This window comes from Manacus candei, unplaced genomic scaffold, assembly GCF_025592945.1.
Source record: "Manacus candei isolate 608988 ecotype Guabito, Panama unplaced genomic scaffold, ASM2559294v1 h1tg000023l, whole genome shotgun sequence".
Lineage (NCBI taxonomy): Eukaryota > Metazoa > Chordata > Aves > Passeriformes > Pipridae > Manacus > Manacus candei.
The window spans coordinates 17,899,297-17,925,783 of record NW_026138071.1 but is presented as its reverse complement, the minus strand read 5'-3'; the positions used below and the strand labels follow the sequence as shown (position 1 = coordinate 17,925,783).

The 26,487-nt window shown below is 48.0% G+C and overlaps 1 protein-coding gene and 1 long non-coding RNA gene across 4 annotated transcripts in view; one reads left to right on the top strand and one right to left on the bottom strand.

Annotated features, from left to right (window-relative positions):
• Positions 1-488: 488 nt before the first annotated feature.
• LOC127470880 (uncharacterized) lies at positions 489-25,896 on the top strand. 2 transcript variants are annotated; one of them, XR_007904437.1, is made up of 6 exons: positions 489-1,037; positions 5,179-5,360; positions 10,663-10,822; positions 14,894-15,038; positions 18,554-18,704; positions 25,433-25,896. It is a non-coding gene; the product is annotated as an uncharacterized LOC127470880 (long non-coding RNA). The 2 variants fall into 2 exon arrangements; XR_007904438.1 differs by lacking the exons at positions 489-1,037; positions 5,179-5,360; positions 18,554-18,704; positions 25,433-25,896 and adding exons at positions 10,084-10,141; positions 15,976-17,752.
• The window catches only part of NRP2 (neuropilin 2), an 88,698-nt gene continuing 80,388 nt past the window's right edge, over positions 18,178-26,487 (bottom strand). The window contains exons 16-17 of one of the 2 annotated variants that reach the window (XM_051786841.1): positions 22,236-22,301; positions 18,178-21,624 (exon numbers count right to left, since the gene is read on the bottom strand). In XM_051786841.1, coding sequence (XP_051642801.1) covers positions 21,320-21,624; positions 22,236-22,301 — 371 coding nt within the window. In that variant the 3' untranslated portion in view covers positions 18,178-21,319. The remainder of the gene's footprint in view (positions 21,625-22,235; positions 22,302-26,487) is intronic. The other variant, XM_051786842.1, reaches the window with a different exon arrangement.

Sequence of the window (26,487 nt, the reverse complement as noted above, 5' to 3'; positions counted from 1 at the left end):
AGGTCCTTGATTTCAGCAGGCTTCCTAGTGGATTCGGACTTCCAGCATGACTCAGGGTATTGCAGTGAATCTTCAAGATAACATCTTTTGCTTGCCAACATGTAGGCTGGCTGCCAAAGGTGGGGGAGGAGATCTGTTGTGAGTCTTTAGTATGTGCTCATAGTAAATAGATACATGCCAAATTGATTACACTTGCTTTTCTATTTCTCCACTAGGAATTGAAGGAAAGGAAGAAGTAGTCCCCTGTGGTCTGCCCCAAACCACTGCCTCACACTGCTTGGTTTCTCAGGTGCCTGTAGCTGCCTGCTGCTGCAGCAGCCAGCACACACCCCAGAAACAACAGTGCTGGGATCCAGTTTTTGCAGTGTGGATCAAAACCTGCTGACCCGCTGACCAGGATGCTCTCCCATTCTGCGTCTGAACATACTGCTGGATGAGAGAGGTGCAAGTGTCCCAGGTGATGGGTGAAGGGAACCAGAATGCAGCAAGGCAAAGTGACATGGGGTGCTCCTGGCTGGGGTCAGAGCTGCCCGTGGCAGGGACACCCTGCCTGGTTCAGCCCTCGTCCTGCAGAGCATCAGTTTTTGATCGACTGCCTCATTGCCAAACCACTTATTTTTCCAGTTTAAACGCTTAATGCAATAGCCTTATTTCAAAGTCTGCCAGCTGAGCTGCCTCTGCTTAGGACTATCATTTCCAACTGTTCTCTGGCAAGATTTCTCAAATGATTTAAAAAAAATAATCAAAGTTGTAACCACATCTGTGGCTGCCTTTGTCTGTGGGAGCAGGGAAAATTAGCTCAGAGGCCATCAGGTGCTTTCTGAAATGGAAGTCTTCTCCTGCAGATGGCACAGCTCATGGCGGTGGAAAGACCAGCCACTAATGTGGCTCTTGCTGAGACTCTGGCACTGGTGTTTCGTGACTGAGTGAAAAGAGCAGCCTAAAACCCACCTGATTTAGGCTGTTATCCTAAATCAGCTATGGATTCTCTTCACACACACCATCCAGCTGTCCTGATGCATTGGCAGGCTGACCCGGTAAGAAGATCTATACTGTTAGTGAGTGGTTTTACTTAAATGCTTCTCTTTTCCTATTAGTTCTTCCTAGACTGTAATGTTGGTCCGCCACTCTTTCCTAGCATGTCTGGTAGAGGAAGCAGCAACACAAATTTTTGCTTCCATGGAAGAGACTGACTAAGGTACAGAGCAAATTGGGAGCATTCTCTATGACATACCAATGAGGCTCCACTGGTTTACTGCAGCTGAGGCTCTGTCCCTGTCATCTCTAGGAAAAGTTGATTAGGTCCAGTGGATTGCTGACTTCTTTTATGAAGAAGCTGTAAAAAGTTCTTTTCTTCTGCTAGTGCTTTTCTCCAGGGAGTTGTTGGCAGAGAGAGGCGAGTGTCTCAGCAATAATACATTTCAAAGTTATTATGCCAGCAGAAAAGAAACACAAGGATTTGAACTTGGTAATATAAATTTTTTTATGACAGGACAGAACACTAAAGGGCTTCCCCCCCCCCCCCTGCTGTGCAGACCTCCCTGGGTCTGCAGGGCTCCTGGCTGGCTGCCCTGTGGGGTGACGGTGGCTGCAACTGGGACCCTATTTCAGGCCTAATCCTCCGGGAAGGTTCTGCCACTGAGCTGGCTCCCATGCTGGCTGGGAAAAATGGCAATTTGGATGGAACTTGTCTGGCCCTTGGGCATGTCCCTTCTTCTGGCTGTGAACAGATGGGGACCTTCTCCCTCTACCTATGAGTCACAGTGATGCATTCAGGTGCCACTGAGCCCAAATCTTTGTGCTGCTGTGGTAATGATAGGGCTTCCACATAGGAAATGAGTGAAATGTCAGCTGAGACCTCTTCTTTTTGTAATGATTAACCTTCCACTAATGATTTGATATAATATTGGGTGACATTGAGTGCTGAGCTATTGATGTTTAATGTGTTCTGAAGCAAGGGCTCAGGAAGCAATAAAGATTTACTCCAGCTAATGTGTGAGGGCTGGGCTGTCCCTGAGCCCTGTGCTTGCTAATGGCCTGACATGTTTGCCGTGGTGTGGCAGCATCGCCTAACAGAAGCTGAATTTCTGGCTAATAATTTAATTAAGACTTTGCTGTATTTTCAATTACTGGAAAAAGCCATGATTCTTTTCCGTTATGTGTTATAAAATCAGCCCTTCATACTCCACAGAGCCAGGGAAGAGCACCTCATACCTCTCTTTTGGCTCCTGATCAGTCCTGCAACAAAGCCTGCCTGCCCCACAGCAACATGTTAGGCCACACAGAGGTGCTGCCCACGGGGCAGGGAAGTGGCTCCCAAATGGAGGAGAGTAGCAGAGGCAGAGCACCTCACTGGGGCACTTACCCAGCCCCGAGCCCCTCCATGCCCCACACACAGCTGAGGTAGATAGAGCTGGCACAGACTGACACCACAAATAAGAAGGCGTGGGAGGAAAACTTGGAAGGACAAATTACTGTGAGTATTGATTCCCCCGGCTGCTTGCAGAGGGATTTCATTTAGCAACACTGCCAATGACATTATGTGCAGCATCTTGTCCATGGCTGGTTCCATGGCATTAAGAGAATTACTTTGGCCTAATGAATAGGAATAAGAATATTTCAACCTCCTCCCTGGAAAGTAATGGTGGATCATCAAGTGTGCAGCCAAGTTCAGGTTTAGTCACTTGCCAAGTGAATGCAAATGACAGGGTGTTTTATTTAATGGAGGCCATGGTGTGTTGGCCAAAACTGTTGTCTCTTCTCTTTGCGGATTGGTTTTTCCCCCTCTCTTGTAAGTCAGACTTTGTCTCTACTCCTGATTGGCTTTTTTTTTTCAAGTAGAAGAAATTTTTGCTGACTCTTGTACTGAAATCTGTCTCTAGATTGAACCAAAACTCCTCTATCAGCTGTATTTTATGCTGTGCTATGGGAAGAGGCAGAAGCTGATCTGCTGCTAGTGGTCACTGCCAGCCTACAGTGGGGCTGCAGCTCCCTGTCTCCTTCCAGCTCAAAGCTGGTGAGATGCTCCATTGATGTCACTGCTGCCCCATCTCTCTGAGACCAAGGGGACATTGTGGAGCCCCATGGTCTGGCACTGGGCCCTTTGCTGGCATGGTGGCATGGGAACACCCTGGGCTGTGATGCACTTGGGTTTGTATAGACCACTCACTCTTGCAGGGCACAAACACCTCTACTGTCAGCTGCCATTCAGCTGGGTACCCACCAACTGCTCCCCTCCAAAGCCCTCCTCTTCTGGCACAGCTTGTGGAAGTGCTGCTTCCCTCAGCCGCTGTTGTTGACAAGAGGTTTGCAGGGGTGAAGTCCTTGTGAAGAACCAGCCCCTCAGCTGCTGTACATGCACCCAGCCCAAATGTCAGGTGGGTGCCTGAGCAGCAGGGTCCGGGCAGTGCTAAAGCAAGGCTGCACCCCCAGCCCACCATAGGGTCCAGCAAACTGAGGTCAGGGGTGCTACGGATGGGGGGTCCCATCCCCTTAGGGCCTGGATTTAAGGCTGTATGCTACACATACAGTGACTTATTAAACTCTTCAAACACAGGTTGTGCCTCGCCATGGCTCACAAATTAGATTGGCATGAAACAAAATCGTGAACTAATATTTTCAGATGGGACGTGATGTTTTGCTTCATCCAACAGTGATGATTTGCAATGGCTGAGGGTGGGCTTTTTCCCTGTTCTTTTGTAAAAAACCAGAAAGTGTTTGCAAAGTAAACTCTGACATTTCATCTGCAGACCAGTCACCTTTCAAATATAATAGCTGTGACTGTTCACTGGCAGTTAATCCTTGAATGAAAGTTTTTGCTTAAAGAGCTGGAGGGAGGTGGGATTTTTGCTTATTTGTTCAGAATCAGGGTTCTGTCCTAATTAATTTTTTAGTTGACAGGAAGAACAGGTTTCTGCTTTGTTTTGCCAAGTATTTTGATGTATGAACAGAGATGTCGTATGGGATGTGTGTTTGCAAAAGAGGCTGATGGGAAAGATCAAAACTGATTTGTTATGTTTGCAGAGAAAGAGGCTCCATATCCGTGAAACAGAGCAGGGAGTGACTGAAAGCCCCAGACACCAGCATTTTGAAGCTGAAATTGTGGCTGTAAGCTGGTGACCAAAGTCCTGTTGACTTTGCAGAAGCCATGATTTCATGCCAGCTGTCTGTCACATCCTGGTGTGCCCCCTCCAGTCCCAGTCTCTGACCTGCCTGGACAATGTAACTCACAGATCTGGGCCCTTCTCCTGTGGGATGAGCCCAAAGGCTTTTCCTCCTCCAAGGCTGAGCACAGCCAGGTCTGCTGAGTGAGCTGGGCTGGGAGAGATGCTAGACAGGTCTCTGACCATTTGCAAACAAGCTGCAAAATTGTGCTCACAATAGGGCTGCAGAGCTGCCTTTTGACTGGAACCATGCCTGGAAAATGTATTTCCCAAGTGGGACTTCAGCCATTACAAAACCCTGACTGATGTGGTCGAAGAACATGGCAAACACATGACCCGTTGCCACGATCCCCCAGACTAGATCCTGCTAATGTGCTTGTTTAACCCTCTCTGACACCACCCAGAAGCTTCTGCCTATAAATGTCACCAGTGTCAGCCCTTCCTGGTGCAAACCCTCCATCCCCACAGGCACAGGCAGATGGGAGCATCCTGGAGGAGAGTTGGCCTGGCTGCTGGGAAAGCAGCAGCAGAGAGCATGGGAACAGGCAAGGAGCTGGCTGCGTGGCTCCCATGGAGCCTGGGAGCAAGTGCTTGCTGTGAAGGCTCACCAGGGTGGTGTCGTCAGTGCTGAATGGGGTGGGTCAGGGGATTGTCACCTCTTTCCTGACACCTCACTACTTCTGAAGGCTGTTGGTCCCCCTGGCTCTCTTTCTGCTGCCTAATTGTTTGCTCACAGCCTTTGTCCTTCATGGCAAGCCACTGCCAGAGTGGGTGAGCTGTGGGGTCTATGCTGGGATGGATAGGGGTAGGATAGCAGTCCTATTTGGGCTCCATAGCCAAAACCTATGCTTTATGGGTATGGTATCATGGCCTTGGGGACCCTCAAGGGCATGGGCACCATGGGGGGAGCTCCCTTTTTACGCTGCTGCTTGCTGAGGATGTTCATCTCCACAGGCAGACATCAGCAGTGAGCTGCTATTGTCCTTCACAAGCTATTCTAACTTGTCTCTAACAGGTCTCCAAGAGCACAGTCCACCTGGACTGACTGTCATCCACAGCAGCACTGTGGCTGGGTCTGAAGCTGGTGCCAGCTGAGGCGCTTGGCAGAGATGCACAGGCATGGAGCTGGGTTTTTTCAACTCTCCAAAGAGCTGCAGGGCCACGTCCTGACATTGGCATAGGCTGGCACTGTGCTTGGTGAGTTCAGAGGATGTTTTTACACAATTGGGGCTGGGAAGGCTTGAAGAGGGTTTCTTTTTCTTCATCTTTTTAAACAATAGATAACAGCAAAATCCATCCCCTGCCTTTTCTTAAGACAGCTCCTTTTCTTGATGGGTAGATAGATATAATGAGATTCTCAAACTCATAAATCTGCTGCGACTTTATTACCTGCATCTGTTGGAGATGATGTGAAGAGAACTTCATACAGAGAGGACTCTTGAAAGGTTACAAAGGGAACTAGCATTCTTCAGAAAATCTTCATCTAGAGAAAACAGCCAAGAAAACCCATATAGAAAAAAGCACTTGAGCTGGATGAATAGGTATCAGGGCTGAATGTAAGTGACACTGGCAACAGGGTACCTTGTTGTGAAAGCAAATGCAGCCAGTCCTCTGTGTGGGGTAGCTCTGGTGCAGGAGCCAGCCTCTGGCTGCCGTGCACAGCCCTCAGCCCCAGGACCAGGTGTGCAAGGGGCTGGTCAACACCCCTAGGCTTGCACACCCAAAACCCCTGTGCTGGCAAGGGGAATACACAAACAGCAGCTGAACTGAAAAGCGCTGTTGCTTTTTTATTTGCCCTCTGGTAGATGTGCCCCCATTGCAGCTCTACCCTGGGGCAGGGACACTGGTGAGAGGCAGCCCCATGGCTTAGACCCTGCCCTAGGCTGCTGGGTCTGCCACAGTGGACAGCCCTGTGAGTGGGGTGATGGCACACCACAGCCTCACCACATCCCTATGCTGCTCCACCGTCCTTCTGGGCTCTCACAAGGTCACTGGTGGAACCAGTGATGTAGGAATGGGAAGTGGTGCAGGAAATGGGCACAGGAAATAACTATTTGTTAAGCTGCTCAGAAAATCTGTGGGGATCTGCCTGGCTCCCAGGTGAGCTGGTGGCAGCTCTGTGCTTGTTGTAGAGCCCTGGTCCAGGGACTGGCAAAACTCTTGAAAGATCCCAGTAGCTCCTTAGCAGGGTGGGTACTTCTCAGATGGGACAGGTACCTGCTCAGTGTGGCTGTGGCCAAGAGAGCTGCAGGAAACTGAGAAGGTCCCAGCCTGGAGCTTGCCCCGGGACCAGTGGTCAGGGAGTTGTCATTGCCAGGCAGAGCACTGCAGTTGGTTAAAATAGGCTTGAGATGGTGCTGGAAGGTGCTGCCTGCTCCCAGGGCACAACAAGCTGTAGTGAAAGGTCATGTCTGCAGTGTGATGCAATGATGTTTTCAGGATGCCATAATGCAAGCTGGCACCTATTTTAGTGGCAGAGATTTAGGCTTCAACCTTCTACTCCCCATTGCAAGGGGGAAGATGTGCTTGCTGGCTTTTCTGCCCCAGGTAGCTTCTGCTCCCACTGACACCTGACCCTTGCTGAGACAGGGCGGCAATCCAGAAAGCAGAGTTGCAAGCAGGGAGAGAGCAGATGACATCTTTAAGCTGTGATCATTGAAGAATATTAACCACTCTTGGGCTTTGTCACTGCCAAAAAGTGATGCTTGAGCAACGTGGCGCCAGGAATCCTGAAGTCACTTTTGTAGCCTTGGAAAATGCAGCTGCTTTGGGATTTCAGCCCAAGACGGCTGTTATTATCCACTGTGCAGAATGAAGCTTCTGTTGGGAGCTTGTACAAAGGCCATCAGTCTTCCCAAATAGTGGTTGTTTTTATCACCTGGCAGTAATGATACTCTCTGGTCCCTTTAATATCCGAGTCTGTTCCCAAAGTGAGATCGGGAAACTCATTTCGGGCTCACCCCCTCCGAGGGAAACAGCTTACAATTTTCTACCAGGTAGCCATTCCGTTGTGAGAATGGGCATGGCTCAGCTAATAAAAACCTCGCTGACAGACAGGACCTCCTGGAGGTTTATCTAAGTCGTTTGTTTCAGAGCAGAGCAACATATATCAGGGCTGAAATAGGTGCCAAGCAGCAATCCTAATGCACACAGTGTCTCTGCTGTAATTGATTCACAGGCAGGACAAATACCCGGTGGAGAGTGCAAGGGGCCCTGCCTACTCTCCCAGCTAAAACGTTATAACGTTCTGTGAAACAGTATTGCTGAAGCCCGTGGCTAAAATCCAGCTTGTGGGCTGGCTGGCTCTAAAACTGCATCACCCAAAATATCCCCATCCCCGCTTGCATTGGCTGGGGCATTTGGGGTCCAGTCCAGAAGGAAACATATTAAAAAATGGATCAAAAGTAGTGATTCTTGCCAGTAATGTGTGTGCAGCATTGCATGTGCATTGACTTTCATTTTTTGGCTAATGCTGTTTTATTGTTCCTCCAGGTAAATGTTCAATGAGGAAAGGTCTTGTCCAGTTCCTTGTTTTGGTCAGTAAATGCCATGGGTGCCGTGGGTGGGAGGCTGCTGCTTGCCATCTGGGACTCTCTAGAGACAAGGGTGAGTGATGGCAGTGACACCACCTAAAACCACAGGGAATTATGAATTTTAGGGATGGCTAAAGTTGATGGGGATGGCTTGGTGTGACGGTGTGGTGTAAAGCAGATGATGGCTCTGGGAACACCCAAATTCCCTGCACGAGGAAAGGGCCCTAAATTTTGTTGCTTGTCTGGCATCTCATCCATACACATGGGGGCAGCTGTGGTACTGCCTCCCCATTGCTCAGCGATTGGGGAACTTGGGGTGGAGAGGTCCCTGGAGAGGTGTGAAACCTCACCTGACACCCCTAAGCAGCCTCCCCAAAAATACAGGCTGGCTAGGGGAGCAGGCAGCAGAGAAAAGCTGCCATATCCTGCAAGCTTCTTAATTTCATCAGCTGAACAGGGCTGCTTTGCCATGCATCCCCCCTGCACGGGATCAGGTGGTATTGGAGACTTGATCCTCGGGAAGGGCTGGGGGAATGTCTTAAGGTGCGAAACCAGGGGAGCTCAGCCTGTTTAGCTTATTAAAAAGAAGATCAAGAGGTGACTTAATTGTGCTGTGTGAGGTACCTTCATGGGGAGAGAAAGGCAGGTATTAAAAGACTGTTTAATCTAGAGGAGAAAGGCATCGCATGAGCTCACGCCTGGAAGCTGAAGCCAGACAAATTCAAATTGTGAATCAAACAGACCTTTTAAAAAGCGAGTGTTAATAAAGATTAAACTACCCAGGAGAGCAGCGCATTCCCTTGCCTTTGATATATTTAGACCCAGACAGGATGCATTTCTGCCCCATACACTTGAGCCAGGCAGGAGTTACTGGGCTTGGTACAGGAGTAATTGGATGCCAAACTCAGCCCTACATCAGGGAAGGTCAGGCAAGATGATCTAATGGTCTCTGCTGGCTGTCAGTGCTCCCATGCCTGGCATCTGTGATTTGTGTGCCTGTGGCCAGCTGGCTGTCAGGGATGTGGCTCTACCAAGAAAAATCAGTGGGGAAACACAAGGAACATGGTACTATGTCAGAAGGGACAACAAGGAGACAAGTGAACACTGACACCTGTGGGGAGAGTCAAAATATTAGAAAGGAAAGGCTTTTAGCCAGAAAATGTCTTTTTATTTTAAAAACAGATTAACTCTGTGGACATTAGCAGACATGTAAATTTTTTGTGCTTATCTACCCCTGACTTTTCTCACAATTAATTAAAAATAAAATCACCCCTCAAGTTTTATGTTGACCAGAAAATCAAGGTTTCAGTAGGAAAACCTCATTTGGGGAAAAACAAAGACGAGTCATATCCCAATTTCATGTAAGTAGGGTACAGTGAAACAATGCCTGAAAACCTTAGTGAGACCCAAGAGTGACTCAGGAACCACTGCTCACTTGACAATATTGAAGTATGTTGTGAATTTATTTTCCTCTTTATTTTTATCATCCACTCCTGAGGGCTGGCTGGTAAGTATGGCTGCAGAGAGGAGCTGCTGTGGGATGTCCCTCATTGTTTTTTAATATTATTGTGATTCAGCAGAGCTCATCTCCTACTCAGTGCCCTGCGTCACTGTTCCAGCCCTGTTGGATGGCATGCCCGGGACAGGATTCTGAGATGTAGCACGAAAGTGTGGGGTGATGCACTGAGCCTCAGATGCTCCCAGGCTGAGCAATGGGCTCCTTCAGCAAAGGATGGAGCCTGCAGGGGGCTCTTGATGCGAAGTTGTTGTTCAAGGTGCTTTTCATAATATTTAAAAAATGTGTTTGCTTCCTCTTGCAAATGTTCAAACATCTTTAAAGTGTCTGTGGTGCCAAGCTGCTTCTCGCCCTGTTTTAAGAGAAATAAGCTTTCTTTATGGAAAAGGAGCCACAAAAAGCGCAGCAAGCCCAAAGTTAACAGTGAGCAGACCGAAACTAAATTAACACCAGCAAGATTTCAGCTGCCCCTCCAAAATATTGTGTCTCACGGCAAAGGGTCTGGGAAAAGATGGGAGAACAGATTGCTTTAGCGCATCTTCATGGTGTCTCTGCGGCACAGATGAAGCTCAGGCTGGGTCTCCTTCCCCTTGCCAAGCCTGCAATGGGGACTCACAGCCCCTAAAAGTGGACAGTCGGAGGCACAGGCTCGACAGTGCCATGAAAACCCATGGGGGCAGCACCACAAGGGAATGCAACTCGGGACACTGTAGCCAGATAGTTTAGAGAAGCATCACCTGCAAAATCAGATCATGAGCCCAAAACAGGAGCAGTGAACAGGAGGCAAGGGACAGGGAGGGAGAGCCTTGCCTTCTCCACTGTCATAAAGGTAGAGGCGAGAGAATGGGAGTGTTAGCCATTGGCCATGGTGTCACAGCTCCGTGAGGATTACGTTGGCCAGCTTCCGTGATGAAAATAGGCAGCTAACAGTGAGTTCCTCTTTGTAACAGAAAATAGTCAAAACAGCTTGAAAACCATTCATAACGAGAGCTCTGAGAACAGCCAATGCTACACAGGCAGAGTGAATACTGTCATTAAGCGCTCTTTGGATGACAGTCCTAGCAGTTCATTATCCCACATCACTGCATGGGGAGGGTGGTGGAGGAGAGAGAGGGGTGAGGGGTTTTTTAAATAATCCTTTTTTTCCTAAATTAATCCCCACTGTAAAGCAGAGCACCAAAGGAGCAGTACAAAGGCAGCATCATGCCTTGCCAGTGCCCTCTGAGGCTGGAGCGTGAGGTTCTTGCAAGAACTGATGCCACTAAAACACAATTCCAGCCTTGATTCTATTTAATTTGCTAATGGATTGTATTTATCTCTGTGCTTTCCCTCTTTTTTTTTTTTTTTTTTTTTTTTTTAGGATATGGTTTCTGGGTGTATTTTCTTCCTCTGGAAGTGCAAACAAAACTTTACTTTTAAGACCCTTGCTAACATTTCTGACTCACATTAGGCAGCAGCTCCAGCAGATGTCAGCTCCAGCAGATGTCAGCTCCAGCCTCACCCCCCTGGTTACTGTGAGTGATGCACCAGGTGCTGGGAGCCTTCTTCTCCATGCTGGGAGCCTTCTTCTCACACTTCATGCAGACTGCAACTTCTTCGTGTGGATGCAGGTGGGTGTCCCAGGCTGTGTCCCCAAAGCCCCTCCACATGGGGACTGCAGGGCAGGGGGGTAGCAAGAAGGAGCAGGTCTCCCAGCTCTTGTCCTGCAGTGGATCGAATCTGGTAGTTACCTGTGCTTAGTGAAGAGGTGCAGGATACCAAGCCTGGTATGGGTACAGGGCTGGCAGTGCAGTCCATGTTTGCAGACTGAGCCAAAGTGTATCCTGCCTAGGCTAGATGGGAACATCAACTGATGGTGTTTTATAATTAGCCTCCTTGTTTGAAGAAGAAATGGTTTGTTTTTGTCAGGGACAAGGTTATGATGCAAATTGGGTCTCCTGACCAGAGGTTTTTAGGATGTGAATATCCCCATATGCCCAGAGGAGACCTCTGTGCTCTTGCCTGGTCATAGGAGCCCAGCACCCTACCATTGCCATCCAAATTCACCAGAGCATCTCTCAGGCATCAGAAGGAACATAGACGACAGGGCTTGTTGAAACTTGTGCAAATATTTCCCTAGCCTGCCAGGTCACCTGGGCAGCTGTGATGAGTCACTGTAGTTGTGCTACAGCTCCCTGCGCTTCATCAGCATTATCTCCCCTTCATCTCCAGTATCTGGGGAAAGCATCATCATTTATTCCCGAGTCAGAATGCTGAATCTCTTCAATTCTGGCAACATTGCTGCATTAACAACTTTGTCACTATCCTGAAGCTGATAACCTCAGGCAGAGATGTTCATTTTTTAAGTCATTGAGCAATGTCCTGTTTGCAACACCAGAACTACAAGATACCCTGGTACAAGCAGCCCTTTCCACCCCCCCAAATCACTTGCCAAACCCTCCACCATTTGACCCAGCCTCACTCTCCTCTTCAGCCCTTGAAACAGATCCTGGTTAAGACCTGCTCAGCTGCAGGCCCTATTACAGCCCCCTCCTCATGTGCTACAGTCTGGCATCACTGCTTGGCAGGGACTGTTGGAATGGTTTTATCATGACACCCAAAGCAGTACACTGCTTGTTCCCAAGTGTGGCACTGCTCTGGTTTAATGAGCTTTGGAGATGGCACTGGCAGCACAGCCCTGGCTGTTTGATGGTGGTCAGTGGGGCTAATTAATCCTGTGTGTGCCCAGAGCCCCGTGCCTGCCTGTGGCCCTGGCTGGGGCAATGCCAACAGCACGGCTGGGCTGCAGCTGAGACGTGAAACTGCCTTAAAGGGGCCAGCTCTTATCCACCTTTTCCTCTTGAATTGAGGCTAACATTGTTTCTAATCTCAAAGTCCAACTTCTTCTTTTGCAAAATAAAAAACTAAAAAGACAATTTTTGAAACAGCATCCAAGTAGGACTCTGTGACTTGCTCTGTGACGCCACCAGGCCCAGATTAGGATGCTCCTTGCTGGTAGCTGTGTCTACATCTGGCCTCCACAGAGCTGGCAGTGACAAGGCTGGGGCTCCTCATCCCAGGGAGATGGGCCAATGTGCTTTGCACCACATCCCTCCTTAAATCCCCAAGGCACATGGACCCATGGGGGTTAACTGTGCCGCCACCTTTGCTTCAGCGTTTCCCCCTTGTTTCCTCCAGCCCTTTGGAGTGTGTTGGTGCTGTGAAGCTGGAAGGAGCTGCTTGAATGGCACTGATGTGTTTTTGTATTTGAAATTCAGAAAAGCAAGAGTTACTTAGATAGCTTTCCCTTTCCAGGAGGAAAGCCAGAGCTGGGACTGGCCTTTTCTTCCTCCTTCTTTCCCCTAAACCAAAACAAACCCAAGTTTTTAGCTGCTTCAGCAGCCTCTATGTCAGAAAGAGCCATGGTAAACGCCCTTTGCTTCATAAAACCGAGGAGGCACATCTGTCACCCTCCTTGACACAATCGGCTTGCCGTGTGTTGGCAGGGAAGTGGCACCTTCTGGGCACCAGAGTTTTCTTGCAGTGGCAACAATGGGTAGCAGTGATGGGTCAGCCCGCGGCAGGAAGTGGCTCCCCTGCCTGTCCTCATCCTCATCCCTGTCCAGGCTGTGAGGGATGGGTGGCCTCGACATGGTGCTTTTGGCAGAGGGCAGGAGGCATTTAGGCAGAGTCACCACTACCCGTGAAAGCCCTCTCAGCAGAGGACCAGGCTCCCATCACCCCCCTGTGTCGGTGCAGGAGAGGGATGCGGTGAGGACGGGGATGGGTGCATGCGAGCCACACCTCTCTGGCTGAAATGGCCTGTGTCATCCATAGGAAGCACCAGGCCTGGTTTTCTAGATGTTTGCAGGATGTCTTCTCGTCCAGGAAAATAAATAAATGGATAAATAAGAATTGCTGGGCAAGATGTGGTGGCAGGGTGCCAATCTCAGCCCAGCCAATTCATTTGCAGTTCTCATTAATTTGGACTGACCTTTGCTCACATTTCCACCACGAGCACATTCAAAACAAGGCAGACATTTAACTCTGTTTTGGGCAACGTTACTCTAATGTGGCTTTTTTTTGCATAGCTCTCTCTTTTATGGTAAGCAAATGTACTGCCAACTTTTCTCTTGCTATGTACACCAGCGAAGGGAACCAGATGCTTCGTGTTTTCCTCTGAAATGTATCTGAATGTTGTTTTTTGTTTAGTATTTTGGAGGGAGGGCTGGCTTACAGACAGCATTTCATAAATCCAGTCCTCACTGCACACTGTTTCCCAACTTATGGTGGGTCCTGGCTGTGGCTCCTGGCTGGATTTGCAGTCTCTCCTCACACAAAGTGGCAGCAGCCCCTGAGGTGCTGAGGGGACAATCCCCAGCTGTCCCACTCTCAGTTGGGCATGGCTACCACCAGGGGAGACCCCCCTGGAGGGGTCCCTGGTGATGTGCAGTGAAAGGTGTGGGGATGGGCAGGCTCATCCCACTGACTTCTCGCACAACAGTGTCTGCAGCTTGGCCACATGCAATGGCCATGGCTCACAGGAAAGCTCTGGGATCAGCCCAGAGACATCTCAGGGGAAAAACCCCCAGTTCAGGGATGTGTTTTGCTGCTTGTGGGGAGCAGCATGTGTGAATTTGCCTGGTCTGTCTCTGGAAATGGAGGGGTTTCACTCATCATGCCCGAGGACACAGGGGCCAGGTGTGGCTGCCTGTGCCTACCCCTCTTTGCCGTGTGGCTTAGAGCTGGTGTTCTGTGTGGTGGGGGCTGCTCCTCCTTCTGTCCATGCAGAGTCTGAGCTGTTGAAGCCCACCCAATAAATTCTTGATGTGCAAAAAAGTCAAGCAGCCTTGGGCAAGATTGTCAAAAATATCTGTGCCACCAGGGCACTTTTGGCCATTTAAAAAAATTCTTTCCCTCTACCTCCATTTGTACTTCTGCTGCTATTTTTATAATCACTCTTCTGCTTTCAACTGCTTATCTTCCTTAGCTTTCCCTCTTCTTTTCACACTTCAAGCCTTAAAATCTTTTCATCGCTTTTTTTTCTTTTTTTTGGGGGGAGTGGGGGGGCCTGATTGGGCTTCATTTCTTCTGCTCTGCCAGATTTATGTGAGTTGTCAAGTCCAGCAGCCGTTTGTCTCTGCCTGATGACAGACTTACCTTCCCCCACTTTCCCCCGCCCCTCCCCAATCAGATTCATGGTTGTTCTTTAAGGCCCTTTAATATTTTAATGCTCTGACTATAAATTCCATTTTCTCTAAGCTTCAATCCTTCTGTGGGCCTTCCCATGGAGGGCCGGCAGCTGCCGCCCCCACCCCCGCTCGCCAGCGTGATTTGCAGTGTGTCACAGGCGGCGTTTGGGGTGGCTTTGCTCCGTGCACAGGAGCGGAGGGCAGGGGAGGGGAGCGTAGCAGGAATTCTCTTTTCCTTAAGCTCAAACGATCCTTCAAAACTTGACAGGAATTGACTTTTTTTTTTTTTTTTTTGGCTTTCAAGACATGATTTGTTGTGGGCTTGTTGTGCTTTTTATTAAAATGCTCTCGTGGAGCGCTTAGAAAGGTTGGCTTTGCACAGCCCCAGCTTCCTTCTTTAATAAATGCAGCCTCGGCTTACAGTTTTTCCCTCTGATGTGTCAGCTGGGGGACTCGCTTTCCATCTCAAATACACCCAGACTGCTTAAATCATCCTTATTTCTCTCACAGGGAGAGAGACTTTTGCTCTCCAAAACTTTTCACGCCCTAAGTTAATAAAACTTCTCCACTGAAAGGGATGGATGTGACACTGTGCTGAGGATTTCATGGCCGAGCGCTGGATTATTGCTGTGGTGTAAAAGGCTCCCCAGCCTTGGTAAGCACATTGAATGTCTTCTTAAAATATGAGGTTGAAATGCATTTGGCAATAGCTATCCCTGAAAGCTGCTGGAAGAGCTCACCCCCTTTGCTGGTGAGGAATGCTTCCCAAGGGGCTGCACAGCCCGGGGCTGCTGCTTTGTTGCTCCAGACAGCCCATTGGTGAGGTGCCCTGCGCTTTTGCTGAAGGCCACTCTGCTTGGGCGTGTGCTTTGAGGGCTGGAAAGAGAGCTGGGCTGGAAGCCAGGGCAGAGTTACTCTGTATAAACACGAGAGACCAGGAGGGCAAAAATAGTGCTAGAAATTTGACAGTGTTTGTAAAGAAGTCAACTCTGTTATTAAGCATGAGATTGGCAGCTGATCTGAAGGTGACAAAGCAGCCCTACACCATGCCAGGAGGGACCTGATAGGAAATTCAGAAAAACATCTGGGACAGGACAGCTATTTCCTCTAGATTGTAAACATTTAACCAGGGACATGTTAGCAAAGTCTTTTGCAGCAAACAGTCCTGAGCTACCAGCCTGCGCTGGCTCATCCCGCAGCCCTCCACCCACCGCAGCAGCACAAAGAAGCAGGGCTATATTTCTTCCCTTGATTTTTGGCACCAGGGCCAAGGCAGGGGTAGAGCTGCTGAGTGTTTAATTCAGTGCTTTCCATTTTAGATATTAGTGCTGCAACTGAATTATGATATAGGAGCCTAGAGAGGAATCATTCCCTCTCAACACATTCTGGATTAGTTATTTTCCTATTAAACTGCTTTAGACATGGTGAATTTGTTGCCTCAGATGGGTCAGTGCATGTAACAGGAGTTGATAGGAAAGCCTAATCCTACCTGATCAGTGTGAGTGACAATAGGAACCTATTGAATTCCATGCAGATTTTGCTATAGATGTATACAGACCAAAACTCAGTCACCCTCTGTATTTACATTACAGGGCTGTGCTGAGCAGACAAAGTAAGGGTGAAAGGACACAGCAGGGATCCAGCAGTGGTGGCACTGGCTGCAGGAGTCAGCGCTTGAGGGTTCACCAACAACTCTAATGGCCTGGTGGGTTTGGCCTATTTAGGATGTAAAGTGGGAAGGTGTGAACTATCTCTGCTCAGCTACAGTAAACAGAGCAATCCAACTTCCTCGGGGAGGGGCTGTGGGGAGAGAAGGTGCCTTTATGGGTGCTAGTAGTCATGGGCTGAGCCTGACAGTTATGTAAAGGCAACATCCTGCAATAGACAGGCTCCTCGTGGTCCATGCAGAGAGGAGGTGGGAGCACCAGCCTCCCTGCCTGCCAAAGTCACTCTCCATGGCTAAGCTGGCACCAGTTTTCACTGAATCCTGTTGGATGGCTGGTGACAGTGCCAGGCTCCAGGAGACAGAGGAGCTTTTCAGAGACACACAGAAGAGAGTGAGGCAACGGGAGGCTCCACTTGCACCTGCCTGCAATTAATTAATTACGAATCCACTCATTAGCTCAGCCCCATGGCTCCCCTCACTGCCAAGCCCCCAGCTGTCCAGAGAGCAAGTCATTATTAGAAACGATTTCCTATTAAACTCAAAAGCAAAGGAATATTTCAAAGAAGAAGGGGCAAGGGAAACAGCAAGGGTGCACGCACGATTGCAATCAGCTCTTGAGGATGTGCTGGAGTGGTTGGATCCCCATCTTGCAGCAGCCTGAGAATGGTGAAATCGATTTCATTAGCCTGCTCAGCTCCTGATTAGTCTTGTGCCACATAAAACACCCCTGTGGCCCTCACAGTCCAGCCTCTGCTGGCAGTGAGTACCCGTGTGTGCATGGCAAATGCACCAAGACACCCCAGGTCCCACCCTGTCCTGCCGGCTGCAGTGCAGTGCTACCCAATTGCAATCCCACCTCGTGCTGAAAAAAAAACCCTGAAGATTTCAATTTCTTGAAGTATATGCCTGCCTCCCCTTGGTGCCCAAGAGGCAGCTGCAGCCCAGCTCGCAGGCTTTTAACCTCAGCCAGAGCACACATCTGCTTTGCTGCCCGTTTTCCTATTACCTACTCTCTGCTCCTCGCGTTAGCAGAGGCTCATCTTAAACCGCAGTGATTTACAGGCGGTGCTACGGCAGGACAGGTCTGACACTGATTGAGTCGCTTATCTGCCGTCTCCGTCCTGCTCTCTGACAGCCTCTCCCCCAGGTATCAATCTGCACATCAGTTCTTTATTCCTGGGTGAGGGGAGAGCTGTCAAGGTTGCAGCTACACTGTCATCTTCATCTAAGCTGCCAGCCGCCCTTCATTGCTTAAAGACCCTCTTTAACACACAGGTGCTTTGGGAGGGGGCCACCGTGTTGGAGACAGCAGCAAAATTTCATTTGCTCTCAAGGTGCTTGGGGCTTGATTGATTGGCTCTCATTTGTCAGGATACCCATACATAAATAAGAGTTTCCAAGCTGTAGGTTCAGCCCCACTGCTTCTCCCTTCTGCAGCCCCTGCAGCAGGGTGTTAGGACCCCTGTGAGACACGAGGTTCCCTTGTGGGGCCACCATCAGGGCGGTGAGACAGAGCAGAGGGAGGGTAGAGAAGAAAAGTATGCAGAGCCAGGCTTAGCACTGGGGTTTGCTAGGAGTCCCCACTGTCTTGTGCTACCCAAGGATGGGGGTGAAGCTGAACTGCAGAAAACCACTCCATCCCAGTCACTGCCCCCCTTTGCAGGTCCATGGAAACAGGACAGGGATATGCCTGGATACCAGCACCTGCACCCTGGTGAGTGGACAGACTGGTACAGGCTGACCCCCACTGTGTGCACTTTAGTTCCAAATGATGTTTTTCTTAGCCTAAACCAGCACTCCTCTCTGGGATTGCTGGCAGCACTGGGCAGTGGTACATGGTGAGAAGAAGGGACCTGTGTCCACTAGTGGGTTTGCTCTCAGGTGCTGCTCTTAGGCCAGAGGAGCTTCCAGCTGTCCCCAGCTCTGAGAGGCTGTGTTAAAGCCCCACGTCACCTTGATCTGAGAGGCAGCCTGGGATGGGCAGTGAGCAGCAAAGGAGAGCAGTGGGCATGGCCCTGTGTGCCTCCAGCGGTGCCTTGTTTTGTTGGGGTTTCTGCCACTCACAGCCCTCTCAGTCTGGGTTCCTTGTTGCTGCTTTTTCATGAATAAAAAAGCCACTGAAACATAATCTCTACCATAATGTTTATTAAATAGTAATTTTAAAAGGTTTTTATACAAATCATATAAACACAGGTTTTTTTGTTTTGTTTTGTTTGTTTTTTTACACTGAAGAATCACAGTAAAAGCTCTTTAAGTCCATAAGTCCTGGCTCAGCCAGTGAACGATCAAATACCTTGAACTGCAAACCTTGGAGAAGTTTCATTTCTGCATATAATTTCTTAATGGTTTAATTCCCATGCTCACCTCCGGCACCTTCCCACACAACGAAGTCACCCAACACTACAGCCCATCGGCAACGTCCTCGCCATAGGAAGGGTGTGGAGGCAACAGCCTGTTTAAGCAAAGGCGTTAACACTGTTTTTTTTCTTTTCTGAATTTCACAGAGGGAATTGTGATCAGCAAACCTAATCTATTTGCAGAGGAGGATGCAATGAATTGAATGCACTGATGACTTCCCCCTACCACCCCCCCACCCCCCCGTTAAAGTTACAATCAAACACAGTTTTCCGTAGAACAGTAAAGCACCCGGCAGAGGTAAGTGAGGTATTGGCTGTGCAGCATTTTCGGCCTTCTCCCACCTGGCAAGCGCACACGTGGGCCCTGCCCCATCTGCAAGGGGCAGGTGGGACACGCAGGGTGGGCGCTTTGCTGGGCCCGTGCCACCTTAGTGCCAAGATCAGCAGTACTCTCCTGCCCCAGATCAAGAGATACATTAACACGAGTCAGTCCCACAGAATAAGTCACATACACGATACATACAGAGAATTCACGTGCGTGTGCAAACACACTATTTCTGAATATATGTATATATGAACTCTTCTCTCTGTACGCCTACTAGACACCATAACATCACCTTTTTAATTATATATTTTCACCTATTGTTTGCCTAAGTTGGCTTTTCTAGTGTATGGTCCTTTTCTATTCATCCTTCCCCTCTCCTGTGATGTGAAGGGGATAAAAATCATTGAGCAGCAGCAATCCAGCTTTGAAATGGTCTGGTACTTTTCCTCTCACTGCCTCTGTTTCTTTTGTACAGTAAAATAACACCCCTGTGGAATTTGTCTGCGAAGAATGCCAAAAGAAATAAGGTGATTCAAAAGGAGAATCAGAGATACATTTACTGTTTCTGTCGGGTGCACAGTGTGAATTAAAAAACGAAAGGCCTTTGTGTGTGCGCGTCTCTGCGTGTGTGTATGAACCATGGATGTTCTGATGACGCAGCTGCTGGTATCTGCTCCCCCAGTACACCTGCGTCTTTCTTACAGCAGAGAAGTCTTTTCTTTTTTTCTAAAAACTTACTGTCTGAGGGAGCTCTTCATGAAACACTAGACAAATGTTCCTATTCCCACAGTACCGAGGAGCAGCTGTGGCACTGCTCATGTGTCCATGCTCATCTCCTCTCCAGATGTTGCTCCTCTCCCCAAACACCTGGCCTCCTGCACAATGTGTTTGCAGGGGCTGGGCAAACTGAGCTTCACAGCACATCACACCTTTGTCACTCTGGAGTTAGTGAAGAAAAAAATTCCATCCCCAACCCCAACTATTTGCCAGGTGAAACGTACAAATCAAGACACATCAGGTATTTCCAAGGAGCCCCTGAAAAAGGAAACCCAATGTGCTGGAAAGGTTTCTTGTTTACGTATGTGCAGGCTAATAGGGGTGATCAGTCTGTACTGAATTGGAAATTAGGACATTGGTTTGGGACCCAGCATTTGAATTCTTTTTCTCCATTTGTTTTCCTAATGCTCCTCTCCCACAGCACAGTGGTAAGTGGAGAAGTATCAGCTGCCAGACAATGTAGTCAGACCACTTGAAAGTAGAAGGACCAGACTTGTTCTACTGGGCTCTACCCAGCAGAGAGTGGTGAAGAAGAGTGTTTTGCAGGGAAGGATGAAGGCCTCACTTGCTGTTTGATACAGCACTGATCATCAGATGGAGGAAAAATACTTCTTCTAAGGCACTTGTTCAAAGTAAAAAAAAGCACAGCTCATAAATAAAACTTGGGGTTTTTGCTACTGATCAGGAGCAGCGCAGCTTTGCTCCAAAGGGAATATGGCGGCAGCCGTTTGGTCCAGCGGTGCTGGTGGCACCAGTTCATGCCCCCCAGCTCCAGGGAGAAAGACAGAACTGTGAAAGTGAGGGGGGCCAGTGGGTACCATGGCCAGGCTCTACCACAGGGGCTGTGGGTACAGCTCCAGCCTCCTTCCCTGTTCATTTTCTCTCCCTGGCACTTTGGAGAGGCCTTGGCACTGTACCTCAAGTCAAACCCCAAGTGAAGCCCCCTTCCCAAAGCCGTTGCCTAAGTGCCGGACACCTGACAGGCTCTATCTTTTGTTTGCTGCAATTTTCTCATTATAAAAAAAAGAAAAATGGCAGGCTCAAGAGGGGTGGAAGATTCAGAGAGAGGCCTTCCTGATGAAGGCGTCAGTTGTTGCAATCAAAGATCTGGATTTAATAAATGGCTCTTATTCACAAATCACTTTAAGGCTCTTCAGCTTCTCTCAAAGAGGTGCTTCTACATATAGGGTTTCCTTTCTATTTTATTTCTTAATGATTTCAGAAAGCACTGTTGTTACCATTGACACTAAAGCCAGTATCCCACCTTTCCCCCACCACCAGGAGAAGGAAAGTTGAAGGTAACAACATACTTCCATTTTCAGGACTGCAAACTGCAGCTTCCTGTTCTTAGTGTGAAGTGCACAAATCCCTACAACAATATCTGGATGGAGTCTAAAAAGGACAGGGTCTCTGCGTGTATGTGTGTGTATGTTATTTCTAAAGAAATCCCTCAGCCTTCTCAGCAACTCACCAGAGAAAGGAGGTGGGAAATAACAATCAACATTTAGTTTCTCACATCCAAAAGGTAAACCAGTCTCCCTCACCACATCCCAGCCACTCGCATCAGCAGAAAATGAAGATGAACCAACAAACGAGGGGCTCATTACCCCCTTCGCCCAGCACAGTCTGGTTTGCAGGAAAACCCACTCAGTCCTGGCAAAGTGCAACTCGCCAGCAGGACCTGGTGGCAGGAGCAACAACTCCCCTCATTCCCTGTTATGGCATTCAGTTCCCTTAGAAAACAGCAAAAAAGTACCCCCTGCCAGCCCACCTCATGGGGCACAATGCCAAGGGTGATCCCCAGGCACCCATCAGGCCTCCGAGCAGCACTTCTGGTGGTTCATCTTGACCTTGTGCTTGATGCCGTCGTACAGTTCAAAGTTGTAGTTCTCCAGCGTGGTGGAGCTCCGCGAGGACAGCCCGGCGTACGAGCACGTGCAGTAGAGGAGCAGACCAGCACAGATAGCCCCGAGGAGGACGCCCAGGGAGCTCATTGCTATAATGGTCACCAGGATGGGATCCAGGGTGTACAGCCAACTTTTTTCTTTGTCCAGCTTCGGGGTTCCTGGAGAGTTAGTAGAGAACAGTGTGTCGTTCCTATCCGATCCAAAGTAATCTGCAGTGGAACGGGCACTTATTATCCAGGGATCACTTTTTATTCCCTCTCACCTTTACACATTACTTACTTGGAGTTGTGACAGCTTTAAAAAGGTATAACTATATATATGAGAATATTTCAGCAGGATTCACTAAACCGGGTCTAGAAATACTGTGAAGCACTGAACTACCTAGAAAGTTAGACACTCTTAAATCACTTTTACACATCAGACCATTTACATGGCATGCTAGCAATTTACACCCCCGAAACTCTAGCCCTTCCAGTGCCACTGGGTTCAAAGCTATGGAAACAATCTGTCACAGTTCTCAGACTTAATTTTCTTCATTTATAAGTCAAAATGCTATGCAAGCATCAATTAATGCTTGAAAGCTCACTTTCACTTGTTCTAACACAAATACAATATATTGACCTTGCAAGGTTGCTGGCTGTTGGAAAACAGGAAAAGAAAATTAATGTCTTTGTCCAGACACTAAGCCACCTCTTCAGTGTATGTTCTTAAGTGTGTTACAGCTCCTAATACCGACTAAAGTTGAGGTTTGTGAGTAATCATAGCATCTGATACTAAAACACAAGTTGCCAGATTGCCCATGTGGCATTTGGGTACCAACCTGGATCATTGTCTTCAAAGTCTTGCTCAGAGCTTGGAAAGTCATCCTCCATTCTTGGGAAGTTCACTAGAACAACAAGATGGGAAGCACTGTTTGTTAAAATAGGCCTTTTTGGGGGTATTATTGCCACTGGTCACTGGATTGAGAGACCAGCCAGAAAAAAAGTAACAGTTAAAACTACTACAATGCTCTTTCTCATGGAAGGAGGAAGAACTCTTTCTTTTCTTCCTTTGGTCAAAGTCAGTGAAGACTCTTGCACCTTTGAGAGAACAGGATCTTCCCACTACATCACATTTCATGACCACCAAATGACCAGCTTTTAAGAAGAAAAGAGAGTGAAAAGCAAAGAAACCAGACAACCTGAATAGCACTAAAATATTGTCACTGGTGCCTGCATAATGGCCATAATTCACTATTAACATACTCCTGGGTATTACCCTTACAACTTTGAATAGGATCTTAGTGCCTTTCATTACTTGCCACTAATGCTGGATCCATTTAGCACACAGTCTATTTTTCATCTTTCCCCATACATTTTACTGGATACAGAGCTTCAATGATCCAGTTCCTCTTTGGGTTTCAGATAAATTCATAGTAATTTGAGGAATTCGTGTATCATCATTATATGTTTTAATGCAAAAGCTGGTTGAAATCGGGAGAGAGGCAAATGGGTGTCTATATCTAGGCATTTATATTAATATTTCTCTGGTCCAAATTCCTTTTAGTGATGACATTTCTTTTTATTGTTCAGCACAGACCAAGGACTAGTAACCAAATGCACATACTATAATCTGAGCAGAAGTAAGCTATTTTCCTGTGCAGTCTTCCTAGCATTATCTCTACGTACAGAGAGATTTTTTCACTTTTTCACTTTTCCAAAAGAAAATGTCTTTTCATTTCAATCTGCCAAGACTTTTCAAAGCTGACTGTAACTTGGGGTCCTCAGCTGAGAAGGTGTCTTGAAATGATCAGGAATGCAGAAAATCAGGGACTACTAGAAAGCGATAGAAGTCACACCCTTGAAATAGTTGTGGTTGGAAACCAAGACTACTTTGCGTCTTGTGCAAAAATGGCAAGAAGAGTTTTAAGAGGTTATTTATAAACAACCAAAACCAAAGAATGTAACTCGTGACTAAAAAAACAAGTGCAAAGAAATTATTCGAAACCTTATAAGAGAATATTTCTGCATATTTGCATGGATATTTAGGACTTGAAAAGGCCTCTTGAATTTTCAAATCCATTTTTTGCTATCCCAGGCAACCATATCAGGCAATTCCTGCCAGCAACCTTTCAAGGTTCACTTCCAGGGCGGGGGGCTCTGCTGACTGCCATGCTGCCCCAACACCACCTTACGCTTGACTGCAGAGATCCTCTGTGCTAGTACTAATGATACCTTGCCAAATACCCATTCCTTGGGCAGAACTGTAACAACACTCAAGGGATTAAGGGATTTCTTTGAATTTTCACGTGAATCTGGCAACAGGAACATACACAACCCTCCTGATGATTAGTTCTGCTTTTAGTGAGTCAGGTAGTTAAACTGACTCGAGGCTGCTGGGAGATTGTTGAAGAAACATAGGTGCACACTGTCTTCCATAAATCCTCACTTTAGCAGCGAGTTCACATGATTTCTCAACATTTCTCGAACTGACAGGCCCAGATGGCAACATCTTAGGGCTGGGAGAACTGCCTGAGGGCTTCTTGCAAACATTTAGAACCAAACATGTGGAAAAATAACTTGCAAAGCAGTTCACACGTGGAGTGTGCATTGCTAGTCGTCCATTGGAAGACAAGCAGTGAGATTTGCCATCCGTGTCACCCACACAACCCTACAGAAACTGTATGTTGCTCGAAGATGAGCAGAGGTTGAAATCAGGCCACAGTCTGCCCAAGGAGTCCATATGTGGGGAAAGACTGTTGGAAGTCATTTGCCTTTCCATATTGTAGCTGCTCTAAATTTTGTATGAGAACAAGCTAGCAATTTGGTCCTTTTGTTATTTCCCCGGGTAACCTTGAGGGAAAAGCCAGGAAAAAAGAAGTATTGGTTAATTAACACTTTCAAAAGAACACCAGTTTGTCCAGACTAAAAGGAAGGAGCGCTGGGAAAATGTGAAAAGATAGAACATTTATACAAAAAGCCCAACCCAGAATCTATTTACTCGTCTAGCAATTTGCTCAATTCCCCATGCTAATATGACTCTTAAGTCCTGCTTAAATGATATCTTCCTCCTTGCCCATTTTCCTTCCTCCTCAGGCCCTCATTCTTCTGTTCCCCACATGCCATTTCATTGCTATTCAACTATATGTTATCACGCAGGGCTCTACACCAGCTTTGGAAAAACATAATTTGACATTTCTTTTTCCATCCTGGGGTTTCTCGAGTCATTAACTGAATCAGCTGGGGCTGTGTGGGTGTCTGTGGGAATTGAAGCTGGTGGTCTCAGTTCAGTTCCTAGTGGAGATGATTTGGAATCTAGCCTGTCACAGAATCTAGCCTGCTATTTGTCATCAATGAGGCTCCTCTGGAACAAGTCTCAGCAATACTGTCACAAGTGAAGCAGGCCACAGAAAGCAGCCCTCTTGGAAAGGGGTCCCCAGAAAAGCCCTTGCAAACTGCTGGGCAGAATGGGAGAAACATGGATCGCTCTCTGTTGTGGAGAGCTGCTTCTTTAAAGGGCAGCTTCCAGGAACAATTTAGTTTGTATTTTAATGGAGAAAAAAATATATTGGAGAAAGGGAGGCAAGAAAGTTAGGGGGAACTGTATTTAAACATGAAAGAAGAATGCTTTCTCCTGAGCGAAAGGCACTTTTTAAAGCTTGCATGCTGAATGATGGCTGTGAGCACCTAGCCAGTCATGCCCAAAAGATAATGTTAGCAAAGATGCTGGAAACAGCCCGATGCCAAGAAAGATTATTATCTTTTGGATCTGAGAGCACTACCAGCTAAAAGGCTAATTTACGGGACCTGAAAAAAAGAAATATTAAATTCTAATCAAAGACAAGGACTGACTTAAGTACCATGTTTGTATGAACTCATGGAGGGAGAGGAGAGAATTAGTATTTCCAGAGTTTCAGTGTACATCTGTTTTAAAATAGTAGCAGGGCTGGGAGGGATTGGGCCAGGGCAGATGAAGGAGGCACAAGGGCAGACAAGGTTATCTGGTGTCTCACCATAGACATGTCTGTGTTTCTTGCAGGAAAGCTCTCCAAACCTGAGCTCAGCATGAGCTCAGCATGTCATATGGACTGGCATGTACTTCCCATCACCACACGTGCTGGATGCCAGCTCTTCTGCACAGGCTTACCAGCAATGCCCACCGCCTCAGGCAGAGACCTCTCCACAGCAGTAGCTCTTGGCTTGGTGCAGAGAACACCAAGTTCTGATTGCTGGAACCTGGACACATTCTTCCAAAGCAAATGACAACCATCAAGAAAAAAAAGTTGCTGTTTCTTTCTAGACTGACTTTGTCTGGTATAAATCCAGGCACTGAGTGCTGCCTCCTGCTGGGTCCCTCCACAGTGGGGCAGAGCTCTATCACCCCACATCTCTTTACAGAGAGGCATTTGCGGGTGGTGGCCATGGCGCCTCTTCAACTCTTTCTGGGTGAACAAAACGAGCATCTCAGTAGGAGGTGCCTTTCCCAAACAATATATTGAACTTGCAGCAATTTCCAGCTCTTTTTGTTGCCTGCCCACAGCTGCTCTGGCACAGGGGAGCCTGGTCTGGAAAGCACCCAGGATGCACTCCCACCATCCCCATGCTCCTGCTCCCCACTTTCTGCAGGGGTCCATGGGCTCTGGGGATGAAGGGGATGCACCAGGTGATGGTGGCTTGTGAGCATTGCTACCTACCATCTTTCACTCCACAGTAACGTCTGTGGCTGTGCCTGCTGGTACAAAAGAGCAGAACATGTAGGAGGAAGGAGGAACAACAAATTGGTCTTTCTGGGGAAGTGAGCAGCACATGGTTGTTTCCCCACTGTGTAAAGGACCAGAGGCAGCCATCTACGTGCTCACTCCTCTCTCCTGCTGCTACAACATCCCTCTTGGCCAGTTGCTATCCGGCCCAGCAAGGAGAGTGTAGGAGGTGCACGACTGATTTGCTGCCAAACAGTGCCAACAGTGCCCTGAAACATTAAATGAGGCCATATCCAGGAAAACGGGGGCAGAAACTGCCACTTCCCAGCCTTGGCAGGGAGAGACAGAGCTCTGTCTCCGCACTCATCCTTGCTTTTCTATCTTTGCTCATTCC